Source organism: Phasianus colchicus, chromosome 15 (genome assembly GCF_987193195.1).
Source record: "Phasianus colchicus chromosome 15, bPhaCol1.hap1.1, whole genome shotgun sequence".
Lineage (NCBI taxonomy): Eukaryota > Metazoa > Chordata > Aves > Galliformes > Phasianidae > Phasianus > Phasianus colchicus.
In genome coordinates, this window is record NC_143450.1 from 15,115,953 (window position 1) to 15,134,715 (window position 18,763).

The 18,763-nt window shown below is 40.2% G+C and overlaps 1 protein-coding gene across 1 annotated transcript in view; it reads right to left on the reverse strand.

The window, feature by feature from the left end:
• Positions 1-18,763, reverse strand: part of SPOCK1 (SPARC (osteonectin), cwcv and kazal like domains proteoglycan 1) — a 257,135-nt gene that overhangs the window by 50,846 nt on the left and 187,526 nt on the right. The window contains exon 6 of the mRNA XM_031598373.2: positions 7,962-8,076. Coding sequence (XP_031454233.2) covers positions 7,962-8,076 — 115 coding nt within the window. The remainder of the gene's footprint in view (positions 1-7,961; positions 8,077-18,763) is intronic.

The following is an 18,763-nucleotide window of genomic DNA, read 5'->3' on the forward strand; positions in this document are numbered from 1 at the left end:
ATGGCCTGGGATCAGTCTTTATTCAGCAGTGACAGAGAGTTACACATCATGTCCTTGTTCAACCTCAAGAAATTATGAAAGGAACTGTGACTCAGTGTTACTCTATTGGCATGTTACCTCGTTAAAGGGATGCACAAATCCTGCTGATAGCGGTGCTGCTACTACAGCCTACATCTGTTTCAGCAAGTACCTGAAAGCAGCTAAGCGAACAACGTGCTGCTTCTCATGCACTGCTTCCTCCTTTCTGTCTCACTCCTAGCTGTTCTGATGTCAACTTTTGCCTCTAAAGAGGTTGTCTGTTATATTTTGGAGGTTGCTGTAATTTGATCAGATCCATGGAAGATGATGCTAAGGAAGTGACAGCAAGTCAATGGATGGTACCATCTCTAACTTGTTATCTGTCTGGGGCCTGGCGCGAGCAGCGTTTTTGTGCTGAGTTCCAAAACCTGAGAGCCAGAACAAAATGTAAAACAGCTCCCACAGGGGCAATTCTTTCACCACTTCAAGTTCACGTAAAAGCAAGCTTCACATATACACCTAAGAGATTTCTGTGTATGATGATAGAAAGTATTAAATGTATTTTAACTTGTTCTCTTTGGTAAAGTATTTATCACCTAGCAGGAAAAAACAGCATTCAATTATAGGACTGTGTAGCAACCTGGGTTCAAGATCAAATCCAAGGTTATCATATGTTTAAACATCAATTAACTCTTCAAGCCTAACAGAACAGTCAGGACAAATAATTTTGTGGAACACAGCTATGAGAAGTGCAGCAGTCTAAAAAAATGTATTTCTGTTATATAAGTACTTCACACATATAATTCAAAACAAGTATGAAGGTGCTTTAAAACCCACAAGTATTTGTTCCAACTGCAAAGTGACTCTTATGTTTGCAAACCTTTATTGTACTTTCTTTGTACAGATTCAATCCCTTGAACTACCCCATTATAACTAGTCATGTCTAGATCCCAAAATACAACATGTAGAAATGTAAATGTTACAATTAACAATTCGAGTCCCATCGTGTGTAGGCCAGCGGCCACAGAATCTCAGAGTTGGGTTGGACAGAACCTCTAGAGATTGAGTCCAACCCTCTCTGCTACAGCAAGTTCCCTACAGTAGGCGACTCAGCCTGTCTGTTGTTGTTGTGAATATGAAAAATAGCATACGAAATCTAAAAATAACTGAAAGCATTATCTTACAGGTACTGTTATCATCAAATTCAGTCAGATGACCTCAAAGACAACGAATGCCTATTTGAGCAGTAACTCCTGAGAACAAGCGTTTGCAGTGACAAGACTCAATTCACAGCACAGGTTAGTTTTGGAATTAAGTCATTTGTGTTTTATTGAATTTTATATAGTGCAAACATCCCAGAAGTGCGTGTTTTCAGCTATCACTACAGGAAGAAGTGCAGCTTATCAGAAATAAATTATTGAGAATAAATTCCTAGGACGTGGAAAAATGATGCTTTCATTTCTATTTTAAATCTACGTATAATACCTTCCTCCCATTTCTCTTTTCCTGGTGTGACTAATGTCTTTTTCTTACCGATGGCACTTTTTCTTACTGATTACATTTTTTTTTTTAAACCTTTTCTTCCAATAAAGTTTCACTACTTTATGAATGCAGAAACAAAGCCCTATCCTTTCCTCAGGAAAAGCAATTTTTAAATCTGCATGAAAGTGAAGACCATTACTTCAAATCTTCACAATGAATTCCCATGTAAGCTGGCAATCCTCTCTCCCTGAAAATAAATGTACCAGCTAGTTTCAGGCCAGAAGGTGGCAATAATTTGCCTGCAGGAGTATACCTCACCTTTTCCTCCTCTGCTCTTGTTGTTTTCATAGAAATATTGAAAAGGAAGACTTACAAAGCAATACGGCTTCTAAGTTCATCTACGTAATTGAAGACTCCTCTCTGCCTTCTTTAAGAAAGTATCACACTTTTGAGGTGCAAACAGTTGGGCCTAGCGATGGCTCATGCAAACCTCTTATAAAGGCATCACCAACTTTCTGAGTTAGAGGACTTCCATTTAATAGGTTCTTGAGTTATTCTAAGCTTAGCTCTGCATATGAATGTTTGCTCAGAACACATTCTGCTTTGCAGACATGGGAGGAGGTCTGCAATATATACCAATCACATAGCAGTGGAATGAAAACGCTCACATTCACTTTCATAGTTTCCACACAATTCTACCCTGCTTCTCTTTTTTGGCATATTCATTTAACTTTCTGAAAATGCACTAATAAAACTCTCCTACAAAAATACAAGTTTCCTCATGAAATATGCATATGTAGAACGTGCAGTCTTCCCCCCATAAGCTATTGCTTTTCTCTGGTGCACATAGAGATGCATGAGATGAAGAAGCAGAACAAAATATCCCCAGCCACCACTGCACTGCTCTTTCTTCTGACCCTGGCAAGAACTTGATTTTGCTGCCTCAGTCTTGAAGCTACTTGGTTTTACTTCTAATGGGAGGAATGGTAATAGCCATCCATGGAGAGCAAGGATATCAGTTCTTGCCTGCTTTTCTTTGTCTTTTAATCAAATATTAATTGGTTGCAGCCACTTCACTACTCACAGAAAACATCTATCAGTAATGAAAGCAGTTTAATCTTCTATGCCTCTAGGAGTGGCAAAATAAAGACTAATCTCCTGGTGTGAAAACTCAGAAAATAACAGTAATAATAACAGTTATTATTGTTATTTACAGATAGTAGCTAACTCAGTTTTACTTAGGTAAGGTTGTTTCATCCTGTTAACAAGTTAGAAGAATGAATTGCAGCATTCATACTGAAAGTTCTGAAGCAAAAAAAAAAAAAAAAAAAAAATCAGATCCCACCATGCTTAGAGCTGATAATCCTGCTCCTCACAGAAGCCCAGGACAGAGGCATGTCAGTGTCTGGAAAACACATCACTGTCTTTGTTTCTTATCTGCGTTCTACACTGAAAGTTACTCTTTAGTTTGAGTAAATATTATTGCCCCTCTGTAAAACAGAGAAGAACCACCTCCCAGAGTTAACAAGATACAGCTTTAAAACATTTTGTAGTCTTAGTTTTAGAATGCATTTGTCTTATTGTTCCTTGTGTTTGAGACTCAGATAGTCCACTTAGATCTCTACCTAGAAGTCTACTATTGGAAGTCTTTTTTCCTAAGCTACAAAAGAAAACAAAGGCCTAGCATTGTAAAGTGAACCCAAGAAACCAATTTCAACTCAACCACGTTCATGACTCATATTTCACCTTCAGAAACTTTAAAATGATGCACTCTCCAGCCATGAAAACTGAATACAAGAAACTGTAAACTGAAACAGTTGCTGCAACTGGACATGTAAGGAAAGACTTAGTTCTAAGATTTGAAGTTCTTTTAGTTGTCATTCGTACACAAGAAGTCATACAACTCATTTGGGAAACAGGACTAATTTCTCCAAATGAACTCCATGCATTGAGTACTCTTTTTAATGGGGAATGGAACATAAGACCTTCTCATCCATCACCCCCAGTAGGGCTGTTAAGTAGATGTTAAGATTCAGAACCTAAACTATATCCTAAACAAGGCAGGTTCTTGACTGAGCTTGCCAAATTCTATTTCTGTAATAAAAAGTGTTCTCCTGACTCCCTTTAGAAATTTAAACAACAGTCAGTGTAATTGCATATGCTTTCTTTTGCCTACTGAACTTAGAATTCCCTCATCAAGATAACAGTGCTCCCTTAGAATTTGCCTTGGGTATTTGTGCAAGGTCAAAAAGACATCATACACAGGGACAAACTCAGTTTGAATTACTGCATCCATACATGCTCTAGTAGCTCTGTAACCCTGATAGCAACAAATCAAAACTATTATGTTCAGGGGTACAACATTCAGCATTTCAGAAAACACAGAAAGAGGGCATGGTCAGAAAGAAACCTGCAATGCTGTTGCACCATCACCATGTCTGAGCTACCACACTGCTAGCACCTGTAACAAACAGGAGTCATGCACTTGTTCAGGAAGCAGACAGAACCACGTTATTGCAATTAAGAATTCACACTTGCCAGGAGATGCCACCTTGGTGCAGTGTTGTCTTTTTGATGACTACACTGCAAAAGAGAAAATCTCTTCCCTTGCCAACAGGGTCTGAAGAACTGAAACCACTTGTTTCTTCTGTGAAGTCCTTTATTAGTGGAGGAAGCGTTAGAAGCGTTAGTTGGTATCAAATGAAGTTGCACTTGGTGGGAACTCTAATGCTACGGAACTTTTGAAAGAGGTACCTGAAAACCTCTTTTCAACAGACAAGACTTTGTGTCTTAAATAACTGCTGCCACGAAGGCGCCACTAAGAATTAGTTATCAGTCTTTCTTTTGTTGAAATTACAGCCTCATTCATTTTAAGGCATTAGATAAGAGGACATGTCTGCTCTGAAAGGGCAGCTATCCTCAATGCAAGTTACAGCTCAACCTTTGCTGCTGAGTAGCAAAGTTAGAAATCAGTGGCTTGCATGGAAGCATATTGTAAAGCTGGGACACTGCTGTGAATAATGAAGCATATCAAGTGTTTTGATAAACCAAAGGAATCTAAAGGGATTTAAAAAAGAAAGAGAGGGGACATTAAGGCTTGTCTTATTTTCTGAAATCTCCCATTAGTACCCTCACAGAGACCTGCTCCCTACATCTCAGACAACTGACTTAAAATTCCATTTCAGAAAATAAAGAACACAATTCTGCCATCTCTTCAAACATTTGGCTTCATGATGGAAAGCTTATATTCTTGGTGGGTTTTTTTTTGCCACTGGAGATTACTCAGGTGTATTTTCTGCTAGCATTTGTTATTTTATTAATGTCTCTGTAATACCAGTCACCATTATAAAAGGAATTCCACTTTTTTTTTAAAAAAAACACGATTACTATTCTTGATTTTCATCCTCAGAGCAGAGGTAGTTTTGAAGGAGCCTAGAGAGGAGGAAGGAATACGACTCAGACACTGCAGTCAATTGTTACCTCTGAGCACATACACTTAGTTTGCTTTTCTTTGATGCTGCTGCCAGTTTTATTCACAGGCGTATGAAAAAAAAGGTCACGACATTTAGAATTACAGTACGCTGGAAATTAAATGTTCCTTTACATTTTTAATTTCTGAAAGTAATTTATTATGGAATAATATTTGAATATGATTGAATGAATGTGTGAAGATTAACGTGAACTGCCTTCAAATTGGAAGTTCACAAGCACATATATTTAACCTTGTTGTATAATAGGCATTAAAAAGTTTATGCAGTAGCTCTAAGAGCTACATTTCCATTTTGCTGGAAGCATTTGCACTGTAATTCTCCTTAGTATTTTTCCACTGACATATCTGTACGTAGCATGAAGTTTAGCTCTATCATTTTCTACTTAAGATTATTCTTCATTTGAATGGATTGAACTAAATAAGGATAGAAACAAAGTCCCAATTGTTGACTTTTTTTTTAAAACAAATCTGTAAATAAGAAATCAATCTGCTGAGTTTTATTCAAATTCAGCAATATTGATACAGCGTACTATAAGAAGAAAAGAGAAATTTGGGGTCAAGTCTAGAGAAAGCATTATGACACCAAGTGACCTAAATACCACCAGGAGCTCCAAACTGGAGGTTGAGGAAGGTGATATCACCTCAGTGCTGCTGAGACCAGAGTGGCTGCAGGGGACTGAGATGCTCTGCTACCAATTGCATTCCACCTCTCTCACATCACCTCAGGTACTGCTCAGGGCTTGCTTCTCCAAATCTAGGTGACACTACTTGCTGAATCATAGAATGGCCTGGATTGCAAAGGCCCACAGTGCTCATCCAGTTCCAACCCCCTGCTGTGTGCAGGGTCACCAACCAGCAGCCCAGGCTGCCCAGAGCCACATCCAGCCTGACTCTGAATGCCTGCAGGAATGGGGCATCCACAGCCTCCTTGGGCAACCTGTTCCAGTGCCTCACCACCCTCTGGGGGAAAAACTTCCTCCTAAAATCCAACCTAAACCTCCCCTGTCTCAGTTTAAAACCATTCCCCCTTGCCCTATCACTATCTACCCTCGTAAACAGACGTACCCCTCCTGTTCATAAGCTTCCTTCAAGTATTGAACAAAGAAAGGAATCATACTAACGGCCATCCTGTAGGCAACTTTTTCTACTGGCAATTGAAATGACAATTCTAGTATAAGCTTGAGGAAGATTGGTTGTCACGAGGCTGGAAGGGGCAGACACACATCATACAGAGTCCTTCAGTCCAATCTGCAGCCAGAGGCCCCACATACGTCATGGCTGTTGAGGACCAAATTCTGGCAAAGGTAGGATTTCAGCACCCAGCCCAGGTATACATACATACATGTGCACACAGTCACTCCAAACCTGTACAAGTGGCCTTGCCTATGGTAGTATCACCAAACTCAAGTGCAGCTCCTTCACACACACTTGATGCAGGAGATAACTAGTGTATTGTCTTGACCATTTCCATACACACCTGATGGGGATTTCCTTTATTTCCCAGGTGACTGTGCTCCTCCAAGCACTCCCTTCATGCCACGCTGAAGTGACAGCAATGAAGCATTTAATATCCTTGGGCCTACTGCTATCACCAGGGCAATGGCATGAGTACTGTTATCCCAAGAGGGACCTCTTGAAAATGCCTTGAGGAAAGTTGCTCCACAGATCACCCAACCCATTAAATTAATGCTTTGTTGGCCAGAGTTAGAGTTTTTGAGTCAAGCAAAACAAAAGCCTGGGTTTTAGAATACATATACCCTGTCAAATTGCATTTATCAAGATAAGGGTTATTAGAATCTTTTTTCTCTTGTGTGAATGAAATTGTAAGCTTAAAATGTCACTGAAGATTTATTAATCTGATACTCTTTCTGATAAGGGCAACAAAGAGGGCATACAGGGAGAAGAAAAGTATGTTTTTGACAGACTGCAAGGAGGAGAAAATATGTATAAGGCAATTTATCAGTGCGCATTCTGTAACCAAAGATTCAAGTCACATAAAGCAATATTATTTATATATTGATTTCAGAACCTTGCCATCTAAAATACTTCATTTAAGTCTCATAGCTAGGCAAACAAAAGTGTGATTTTCAAGAAATGGAGCAAACCTGAATTTTCAAGGTCTAGACTGGAGAATCACTGCATATCCTCAAAAAAACCAACTCCCTTTCCTTTCTAAATTGCGTGTCCCATAATGGAGCAGAACTCTGACAGAAGCTGGCTGTGGCACTGCTGCTGGAGTTGGGCTTTGAGTGCTTCTCTTTTGCAAGAGCCAATACCCTTTGGATGAGGTCACCCCAAGACAGCTTGTGCTTGCTTCCCTGGGGAGGTCAATTAGCTCACTGAGCTTACAGACCTAAACAGAGTTCAGTGGAGAGCTGGCAGAGAAAATATTTGTGTTGAGATACCAGCCTTCAGTTTCATATAACATCACCTGCAGTGTGCTTGTTGAGGCAACGTATATATTTATCTTAAATAAAACCAGATAAACGTAGCATGCAACTTCTAATGGCAACATCAACAACAATAAGGCTAATAATGATAATATGGATCCCATGTTATCAACGAGAATGAACATACACCCATGCAATCCTAAATGACTTTTTGAATACCAATACAGCCTACTGATAAATATGTATCTATATTTACTTACATACCAAGCAAAAAATCATTAAGTTTTTTTTTTTTTTGTCTTCTGTGATTCAGAATTTCATTCAAAATATTTTCACACAATAAATGAAAATTGTGAGTCAGAACTCAGTTTTCCTATGAAACACTGTCAGGTAAATGCCAGTTCTGCAGAAGCTGAATGAAAGCATTACATGCTTACAAAAAAGATTCGCTGTACTTTTGACTTTTTTGAGAAGCGTTCCACATGAAATCTACCAGTTATAAAATGCCTGTATTATGCTTTTCCCGAGAACGTAGCAGGAAACACATTAGCTGCTGTCATTTCATCACCAACTCAACTCACCTGTCTTTTCTGTCTTGTGCTTTGGACCTTCAGGCCCTGGGAGGCATGGGCAGGGCCCTTCGCATCGAGCTGTGATGGTTTTGCCAGAAGTACACGCATGAAACTCCAACTTGCACTGAAATCATAAAAAAGCAAGAATATGTTTTGAATTAGGACAAGATACAAAAGCAGCAGCTGTGGATTAAATGAGAAACTGCATCTAGCCATAACAGCATTGGACAGATTGCAAAACTTTTATCTCTATTGAAAATGCCATTGTTTTTATTATCACAGATAGCAACAATAATAGCTACTTCCTATGCAGTCTTTTGCATGACATTTCTAAATGTACCTCATAAAGTGTTATTATTCCCTGTTTAAATGTATGGAACCTGTAGCACAGCAGCTTGAAACAACTCCTTTCAGGTAACTGAGAGATCAGTCGCAAAGATGGGAAAGAAATACAAACCTTCAGAATCCCAGCTGCTTCCTATGCTGCATCACCTTGCTTCAGGTGTGAGCTCTTCAAAGGGGTTGTTTCGTTTATCACCTGTATATTGCTTGGTACTAATACCAAATTTTTTCAGGATCTGGGAACACCCAACTTTTGTTGAGAGCAGTGGGCCAGGCCTGGTAGCAGCCATGGAAAGACACCAATCCTCACAACAGTGAGAACTGAAAGAAAGCAGCTTGAATTCAAAGAAGATGCTTCACTGAGAGATGCAGACACTTGAGGATGAGACTGGTCCTTCCACATCTGCTGCTCTCAATGAGGATGAAATTCTAAGCGACTCTAACCAATTATTATAAAATGCCATCACTGTTTACAGCACCATCCCTAGAATTAACTGTTCATTATGCAATCAACTCCAGAAATACAGAAAAACTGTAAAACAACCAAAGACTAAAAATTAAACTAGATTCATAGAGGTTAGAAGAGACTTCCAAGATCATCAAGGCCAACTGTCAGCCCATTACCACTATACCCACCCACAGAGGAATGCAATACACTTCCCTGTATTTGCATATTATTGCTGGTTCCTCTCCCTTCCCTAAAACCTCAGCAGATGGGATTTACAGCACTGCATCCAGACCATTTAGGACAGCAGGACATGTGCAGTATTGGACAAATGAGACAATTCAGAAGAATTAATATTGCAGGAGCGTGCTAGTTAAAAAGCCCTGATTTATAGCACTCCGGCTATTCACAGCCTTCGCTGTTTGCATTACGTACATTTTAGTGCTGACTTTTCTCTAAGAGCTTTGTGCCTGTGTAGCTGTCCTGTTTGCAGTTACTGCCTCAAGGATCCTTTCCCCAGCCTGAGCCCAGCAGCGTGATCGCTGGAGACCGGACTAATGTACTAATGAAGCAGAGAACAAGAGGACAGCACACAGAAGCAGAAAAAGAAACGTGCCAAGCATTCTCTTTGGCACGATACCTACTGAACTCAATTCAATCCCATTTTCTTTTTTTTTTTCCCCCCCCCCCCTTCTTCAAGTACTGATTTTAACACAACAGAGCCTGAGGGCTTTTAATAGAGAAGGGAGCAGTGCCTGCAGCCCTGAGGCTGCACTGCTCCCTGCAGACTGCCTCCTGCCAGGGGAAATTGGAAATGCTGGGCTGCAAAATCCTTTGATAAGTCTGAGTTTTATTATAGATTAATTCTTTTCCATTGAAAATTAGATCAGCATGCTCACACAGTATGACACCGCGTGTTTTCAAATGTAAAGCTTCTTAAAGGGCTGAGGGACACATCCCACAGGACCATGGCATTCAATGAGGTTGCAGTGGGCAACCAGAGCTCTTACAGCAAGAGCCACTGAACAGAATCACAGCATCATCTGCTGTTATTTTGGTACAGTGGAAGCCAAGAGAAGAGAACAGGATGTTGTTACAAGATAAATGCCTCCTGCTTCGAAAATACTGCAAATGTCTTGGCTTTGCCTCTGTTTATTTTTGTTAAAAGGGGCTCATCTTTGCCCAGGCTTTAATCTAGCAGCAGGAGCCCATTATCCTCTGCCTACATCCTATTCTGTTGACATTATCTCCCAGCCATTCTGAACTTCAATGCACCCTGGTGGCTGCACGCTCTGTGTGATGTTCTGCCCTTCCAATTTAGGAAGAGCACAGACACAAACACGTGCAAGCTTAGCTTGCACTTTACTTATATTCCTAGCAGTTCCTGCAAGAAATAAGTACTTATTTTTCATCTGTCTGCTCCATAAGCACATTTGCTTAATCTATGCTGTTTGCACAGCACACACACACAACAGAAAGCAGATCAGAAGGAAAGGAGACCAGGAGAAAGGAGAATGCTCTCTGCATGCACAGTTCTGAAGATGACAACTTTTTCTGCAGCACATCCTGACAGTCACCGTATTATTGAGAACACAGCCATAAATCGTCCTGCAGCTGGAGTTGATGATTTAATCCCTTACAGAACATCAATTAGTTACATACTTTATTATGCATAATAAATGTAAATTATGTATCTAAGCACTTGCAATTATACTTTAAACACCACCTTTAAGATGCTAAGGCCTATTGCAAGCTCATTAGCATATGTAGTTAAGAAAAAAAGAGCTTTATACTCAGAAACAGCAAGGCAGGTTTTTCCTCATTCTTACGACTGATAAAAATGGCTACGAAAAACTCAAAGTCAACCTCTGAACATCAACAAACCAAAGAAAAACTCACCCTGCCCTGATTACAAAGGGCAAGCTCCCTGATCTGAACATGCAGGGTAAGTATGAGACCAGAGCTTGAAGATCACAATGGTGCAGCCACATGGGTATGTTGTTTTGCTGTGTTTAACCCCACACTGCATACCCATCTTTTTGGAATGTTCATTTGTGTATTTATTGATGGAACTGGTCTGGTGGGCCAGTGCTGGGGAAAGAAGATGGAAGAACTCCATAGTTTTAGTATATTAGAATAATTATTACTTTCCAACACAGAATCACCTTATATATCTATTTTCTCCTTTCCCAAAGAAAGACATGGAAAAAATGTAGTTTTCACATTTACTGAAATAATCCATGCCAGAACAGCTCATGTGAATAGCTCCACATTGGATTTAATGACATTACCTAAGCCAAAATTGGTGATACTCAGAGAGAGAATGGCCACAGAAAATATCTAATGGAGCATCAATGAAGTTTTCAGACTACTCTGGTGCTGGATCAACAGTACAGGAGACTTAGCTTTCCTCAAAACAGAGAAACTACACTTCTAAAAACAAAACCCCCTCACTCCTCTTGCAACCCTCCTCTCCTTTTCTCACATGCACACACAGAATACAAGGTATAGGACAGGACACTGACAAGTGACCCAACCTATCATGGACTTCAAAGCCAAATGGACACTACGAGCCTTGCAAACACACACAGAGTTCCCTGCAGAGATCCTACACATAAATCATTAGGAGCAATCCCACAGTTTAGGGCTCATCCATCTGATCCCAAGGATCCAGCCTGATGTGGTACAAATGGATCTGACTTAATCTCTGCTGAGCGTGCCAAGCTTTACGTTTCTCTGCTACCTCCCCGGTGCCTGAACTGCATTTGTTTACTATGAACCCCAAGGCCCACATAAACATCTCTAAACTATTTTACTGCAAATGGAAAAGCAGCTCTGTTATTTGTTGCTAAACACATATGGATATCAATAAAATATATGAGGGGAGAAACAGTTGAACATATTCATGGAAAATTCATAAATTAATTTATTCAACTAAGATGAGGGAAATTATTGCAGAGAGTGTTTTGGCTAAAGTGTTCCCCTGAGAGCTGACTACTCGTATAATGATTCCCTCTTTATTGTCAGTGAATCTACAGCAATGTGTTTTGCATAAGCATTCACATCTGAGGGAGAAAGAAAATAGCTACATAAAATTTATTTCCAGCTATTTTATTCTTGTCTGTCAGTCTCCATCCTTTGGTCCCTGCTGGAGGAGAATCTGGGTATTTCTTTATGATGCAATAAAACAATGTATCTGTCTCTCTTTATACTGGCTTTTAAGCTTTGGCAGCCAGGTTTGGATCTAACCTGCACATAAGTGATATTGCCAGATAAGTTTCTGTGGTCCTTTACACAAGGGTGTATATTTGACTAATGAACACCTGCACAGTTTAGTGCAACCATCAGACCACATTAATACCTTGAAGAGCTTTGCTTCACGACACAAGGAACTCGACTATTTGCTTAAAATGCAGCAGCAAAGGGGTGAAGCAGGGGACAGCAGTGCTGAGGCAGGCAGGCAGCTGCTGGCCACGGAGAGCTGGCATGGAGCAGCACAACAAACCATGCCTAGCACTGAGCAATGTGCCCTCCGTGCCCTGCTGTGTGTCCAGGATGGAGACTGACAGCTCCCTCTGCCATGACAAAGCTGTGCATTTCATCACCGTGATTTTAATTACAGTGCACTCAGGGTAAATGCGGTCAGACTGTAGCTCTGAGGGCACTGTTTAGCAGGAATGTAGATGCAGCTGCAAGTTTCAGGGTCGCTCCCTGATACATCTCTATCTCTAGGATATATTACGTGGCTGTGGTTGCTGCTGGTTGTAGGATCACAGAACTGAGAAGCAGAGTGCTTTGCTCAGCTCAGCACCCTAAATATCACAGAGGAGGAGGAGGAGAGAACACACTGTGCTCAGCAGAGGATCTGAGACTCTGATCTGATCGTAACATAAAAAAGTTATAACAAAACCTACCATTTCCAATTTCTTGTAGTTATGCTGATAAAGGAGAAAATGTTAACTTCCAAACTTATACTGCTTCTGTCATTAACTGAAGTGTGAATTAAAAAAGGAGAGAAGAGATATAAGCATATTTTCTTTGCTGCAAGCAACCAGCAGACAATATACATAATGGAGATGAACTCCTGCGCCATCTCTTTCTCAAAAGACAGACAAGATTGGAATAGGAGGTTAAATTTTATAGGATACTAATTAAAATGTATGTTAAAACCTGAAATATTACATCTTCTGAATAGCAGCAGCTTTAAAACCGTATTGCTGAGCAGTGCTCTCACTTGGAAGGCCCTGCAGCTTTGTACATTTTCACTGAGAATTATTTCCATGCTGTGTTTGTTTTATGGTGCATCTTTTGTTCACTCACAATATAACTCTTCCAAACTTCACGTACAAAAGCTCATTATTTTCTACCTTATCTTTCACCTGCCATCAACAGAAGCTAAAGCTTTCCAAAATTACAGCATATGTATTTTTTAAATCTAGATTTTTTTTTTTGTATCTGTAGTTTTTCTTACCTATCTGTCCTAGCAGGTAATTAGAATCCATTGGAATTCAGACACCTATTTGAGAGGAGCTGTTTGTTTGTGTGCTTTAGAGCAATGCTTGCCATTGCTTCCTTAGCTAGGGGCTCTTATCGCTATTTGCTTCATAAGCCTCTGCTTCTCGTTCCCATCATGAAGTAAGAATTACTATATTCGGAGCACCTTAGACCAAGAGACTAATTTTACTAATACTAAGAACAGAACCAAAACAACTTGGGATAATAACAAGCTCAGTATCTTTTTTTCAACTGCTAAGAGGAGACGCATCATACGACACACAGCCACTGCATCCTGCTGAACACGTGCAGTTAATGGGAACCCTGCACTCTTTTAGGTTCTGTGAAGCCCAGAATCCCAAGACCAGCTGCCTAGCTAGACAGTGGGAAGTCAGCAAAGTCAGCCACATGCATTCAGGTTTGTAAACTAACATCAGCATCCTCACACACCTCTTCAATTCATGACTGTGGTCCCAAAGCACTTTTCCCCCCCATCTGTTGGAAGGGAAAGCTTGCTGCTGCACGTGCTCTGCTCCAGCATGGAGCTGACTGCTGTTACTGTCATAAAGGGGAAGATGGAAAAACCCCCAATCATCTGTTTTCTGTTACAAGAGCTACCAGGTTAACATACAGTGGTTTGCCTTTTATTGCAAAGCCATACAAAGCATCTTATTTTAATTAGGAGCTCCGTGCTCCTTGTTAGAACACATCTGCTGCTATTAACAGGAGTTAAACATGTATGTCAGTGGCAGAATAAACTCTAATTAACACAAGCTATTGTGTAAATATACACTGAGTTATTTTTAAAATATATACTAGCTGTAAACCTTTAAGGAGTTGTTATGGCTCATTGGCTCAGAAATCCTCATTTCTTCAAGAAATGACACAAAGAACCTCACTGTATCTCAGGTAAACTGCAAATATTTGAGAAGGTTTCTCACTGCACACTTGCTGACAGGTTGGTGGTTCATAACCTGCTGGTAAAAGACAACAGGCTCCACGTGTGGGGTCAGGAAGAAAGAGGCCAAGGTTCCCAGGTACAGACATTAGCCAGGCTGAGGAAACTGATCCAGCTGAATAAAGCCAAAAGGTGACATGAAGCAAAGTCTGGAGGACCACAAATTGCTCCATGCTCCACAGCTCTACAGCCCTGCAGATCTAAGGAGGGAGAGATGCAGGACTTTGCCCTCAGGGTAAAATTAACCACAGAGAGAAGGAAAGTGAGACCTGGGCAACCTTTAAATACCACTCTAAGTCAGGAGGTCACATCATTCCCAGTGCTGACTGCAGGTGCTCTAAGCACAAGGCTCAGTCTCTGAAGTCATGCTTGTCAATTTTAAGACTATAAAATGTAACATTTAAAGTCAGCTTTTTTTTTTTTTTTTTCAAGTTCCAGTCATAGGCAATCAGTTGCAAGTTTTCACTTCCTACAGTGTTAAGCGTAAGCAACTGACTCCCAACTCCTAAGCAACCAGAAAGACAGAAGGGTCATCCTCCAGGAGGAGATCTTTTACCCCATCTATGGCTTCAGAAAACAGTTGAGTTGCAAAAGGCAGCTCTCATGTAATTAAATATGGCATTGATTTCATATTTTGTGGCCTCTCACTATAATTAGAAATGGCTTAAACTTGAATCAGCAGAAGAGCAGAAGGCACCTCCTGGTTTTTATCAATTAAAGTCAAAGATTTGTTTTAGAACACAACGAGCCTGACCGCCAACGCACACAGGATCAGTGCAGGGTGAGCTCTGCACCTGAGAAGAGCTGATGCTCTTCCTTGCTTTCAGATCAGTGCAAAGATCCTTAAAAAAGAACTCATGACTGCTCACAGAACCTTCAGTGTGAAGGACGACTCCCATGCAGAGACCAACCGAGCTCTATCCCTGAACTGCCATCAATATGATTCTAAAGGACAATTTGCCTGACCTTCCATACTTGTAATTGGGCTCACGGTAGCCAAAAGCTTTGCATTTAAATGTTATTCTGCTGGTTAAAACTATCCAAGGGAGAAACTACAGACTTGGACAACACATTTCCCAAACTGATACATGAAGACTCAGACTTATTTCAGTGTTTGAGTGGCAGGGCTGCAAACCAAGGAAATTACATACTACTGCAAAAAGCCCTTACAGACAGAAAACAATCAGCTAATTTGGAGACTTCTGGACAGACCACAAAGGACAAAACTCTGTTCTGATACAAAACAAATTGCCCTGAGAAACAGCTAGCAAATCAGCTCAATGTGAACTAAGAATCTTAAAAATGCAGTAAATAGCATCAGCTAGATAGGGTGTGTAAGGTCACAGCACTGGATAGAGGACATTCAAAGGACCATTTATTACTATAATGCAACAACAAATGATAGCTATTTTCTGAACAAAATAAATAGTTCTGCACACCAAAATCTAGCATGTCATTTAGAAATCAACTTTGTTTCTGCATGGAATTTAGATGCCAGTTCTGGAATAAAGGAGGTAAGGAAGGGAAGACTCAGTTGGCTCATGATCCCGAAAGAACTTCAGGTCCTTATTGGAGCAGCAGGGGATAAGTAGCACTGGGATGGGAAGCAAAAGAGCAAATTAATAAGTGGAAATTTGTGCAATGCTGATTTTGACTTTTTCCTCATTAGATGAAGAGGTTAGCACAAGTTATAAGGCAGATGAAGACAAAGCACTTCTGTCACAATGAACAGCTGAGTCAAAAGAAAAATATCCATTCCCCCTTATCCCTGAGATTTAACAGATACCAGCCTGGGCTGAACCTGCAGATCACTCTGCCTCTCCTCTCAGTCTTCCTCCTGCTATCATGCAATGACAACTGCAAGGTACGCATGCGCCTTCTTTCCCTTCCCCTCAGCAAAGCACCCTTCTTAGATTGAAATCCAGATACTTCTGGTGGCTCTTCAGATCAGTATCAAGTACCAGGGTCACACCTGCACTCTGAACACTCTCAGGAACTGAAGTGCTTTGGAGGTGTCACAGACATCCATCCATCCAGAAGCAGCTCTGCATCTGAGCTTCCCCCTGCAGGAGCCCCAGTGGCTCAGGATCTCGGCAGGATGCTTTGCTGCACACACAGTCATTCTGTACACCTGGTAATTACTGCTATGAACTGTCTTTGGAGATGCTATTTTTCTAGTCAGGAATACGTGCAGGACCAGAACCTAAATGGAGATGTGGGCAGCACTGTTGGCTAAACAACAAATGTATCTCACTGTCCATATTTTATATTCACATATAAAAGTACTTTGCCTTTTCTTCCTGCAGGATTTCCATGATAGCTCACTAATGATGGGCACTTGCTAGCTGTGCACAGCAGTTTTTTGTTTTTTGCTTTCCAGTATAGTCTGGAAAAAAAAAAGTATGGACTTCAAACTCACTTTTCTACTCTGTTTGTTCTCTTATTTCTCTTTAGATTTTATATTTCTCTCTGTGAAATGATTCTCAATTCTAACTCTTCATAATTACAAGCTGAGAGTTCACAGCTAATAGTATTACTCAAAGAGGAAAGAAGCTACTTATTTTTTTTAATAGACCAAAGCCATTTTAGTTTAAACAAAGAAAATCACAGGAAAACAATTGGAGATTTGGACCGATCGATGCTGCTTGAAGTTTCTTGCCATGTAATTGAGATGCATTCTCATTCTGCAGCCATTTACTGATCACATGAGAATGACGATTTGTCATTTTTACTCGCTTCAAATTACTAAAGGCAATTTAATTTCTCTTATGGAGACAATGCATCAGATAACACGAATATAATCAAAAGGTAATGATCTGCAGCTCTACACACACACACACTCCAGTTACCAGTTAAACAGCTGCCTACATATGGCAGGGGGAAAACAATGCAGGACATCCAGACCCCCAGGCACAGGGCTTCCCTGCTCAGACAGTGACATTTTAAACAGAGCACTTTAGCCATGCAACTGCATCAATCCAGATTTCAGATAAGGCAACAATTTATCTACTGAGTCGCTCTCATATGTCTGTACCTGGGCAGAAGCAGCAGTACCATCAGGTGGCAGTAAAAGGTGGGCACACTCCTTAAGGCTTTACTCAATTATCATGCTGGCAATATTTTAGTATCTCTAAAATCTCACAGACAACACTCCCCATCAATTAGTTAATGCAATTCTATCATCTTCAGCATGCATGTAGCTTAAAGCAAGGAGTTAAGCGGTGGCATTAGGTTGGAGTCTGTAACTGCAAATACATTCCTAAATACTTAAGATATCTGATGCATTTGATGGTGGTATTCTGAGTAGGAACGTACAGACTGATAATAGTTCAGAAATACGTTTCCTACATTTTCACCTTCCCTTTGAAGTATTTCTACAAATAAGCCGAAGAAAAATTGCTACTGCATCAGCTTTGGCTCCTGAAGTACTGGTGAATCAGTCTCAAGCCTTTACAGCATGCATACTCAGTTCTCACATGATGTATCATCTTCTTCTAAGCAAACACTGACCTTCACTTCTCACGTGCAAAGACAATCTGGGCTTTTTCAGATCACTATTAATAAATTCCAACAGTCCAAGACTCCTCCAGAGGAGTTACCACACTCCTTTCCAGTTAAATCTATCGGGTTCAGTAGTTCACAGCAGACTTGTTCAGGTTTCAACAACTGTGATACGACCCTTGCAGCATCCATGCCTTGTTACTGGATGTTCAAATTGTTTAGTATCGACTAAACTTTCAGATCTGAAAATTGATGTTGCTTTATGAATGGAGTAAATCTGAGGCTTAAGTACTAATGCAAAATAAGCAGCATTCTGCAATGCTGCTTCTGTCTGCTTTCAGAATAGGAAAAAAAATTAAGTCCTAAGAACAACAATCTATTTTTAATTGACTTCTCAGAATTTCTATTTTGTGAAAAAAACCAAAAACAAAGTAAAAGCCCCAATGGTGAAAAGCACTGAAACAAAACATTTGGCAGTTACTAGCAAAGAAGCTTAGGGAATATATCTCTGAACATAGCAACCAATGAAGAGTAAGCTGGCTACAGCTTTGAAGTTAAAGCTTTCAGCAACGCTTCTGATTTCTAAAGACAACAATAGAAACAACAGAAAAATTAAAAGAAATGAAAGCAAACCCCAGGCCTAGTTTGTTGCTCAGTGAATGGACTCGCTGTGAAAGACGCCCATGCAAACAAAGCAGAATTAGTTTGTTTGCTCAGAAATCAAGTAACCACAGCTAATCCTTTTGCAGTATTATCCTATTTTGGCCTTTAATAAATCTGCTTTAAATTAAAGATGTGCCCAAGCCAGAAAAAAAAAAAAAAACACCACCTCCTTTGATGTTTTAAATGGCTCAAACTGTTTGCTGGTTAAAGCTCTAAACGTGAATTCCAGAACTAGAAAAATTAGTTATTTTCCAGTGCTAAGAGGCAGACAGCTCTCCGAAAGTTCACAGGATTTATGATTATAACTTTCAAGCAAGCATTAGCACATGCTCTGCCCGAACAAGGAGGGTAAGGATTCTAGAGTCTAATACCCTACAGAGCAGTTCTCCAGAAGCAGCAGCTAATCCC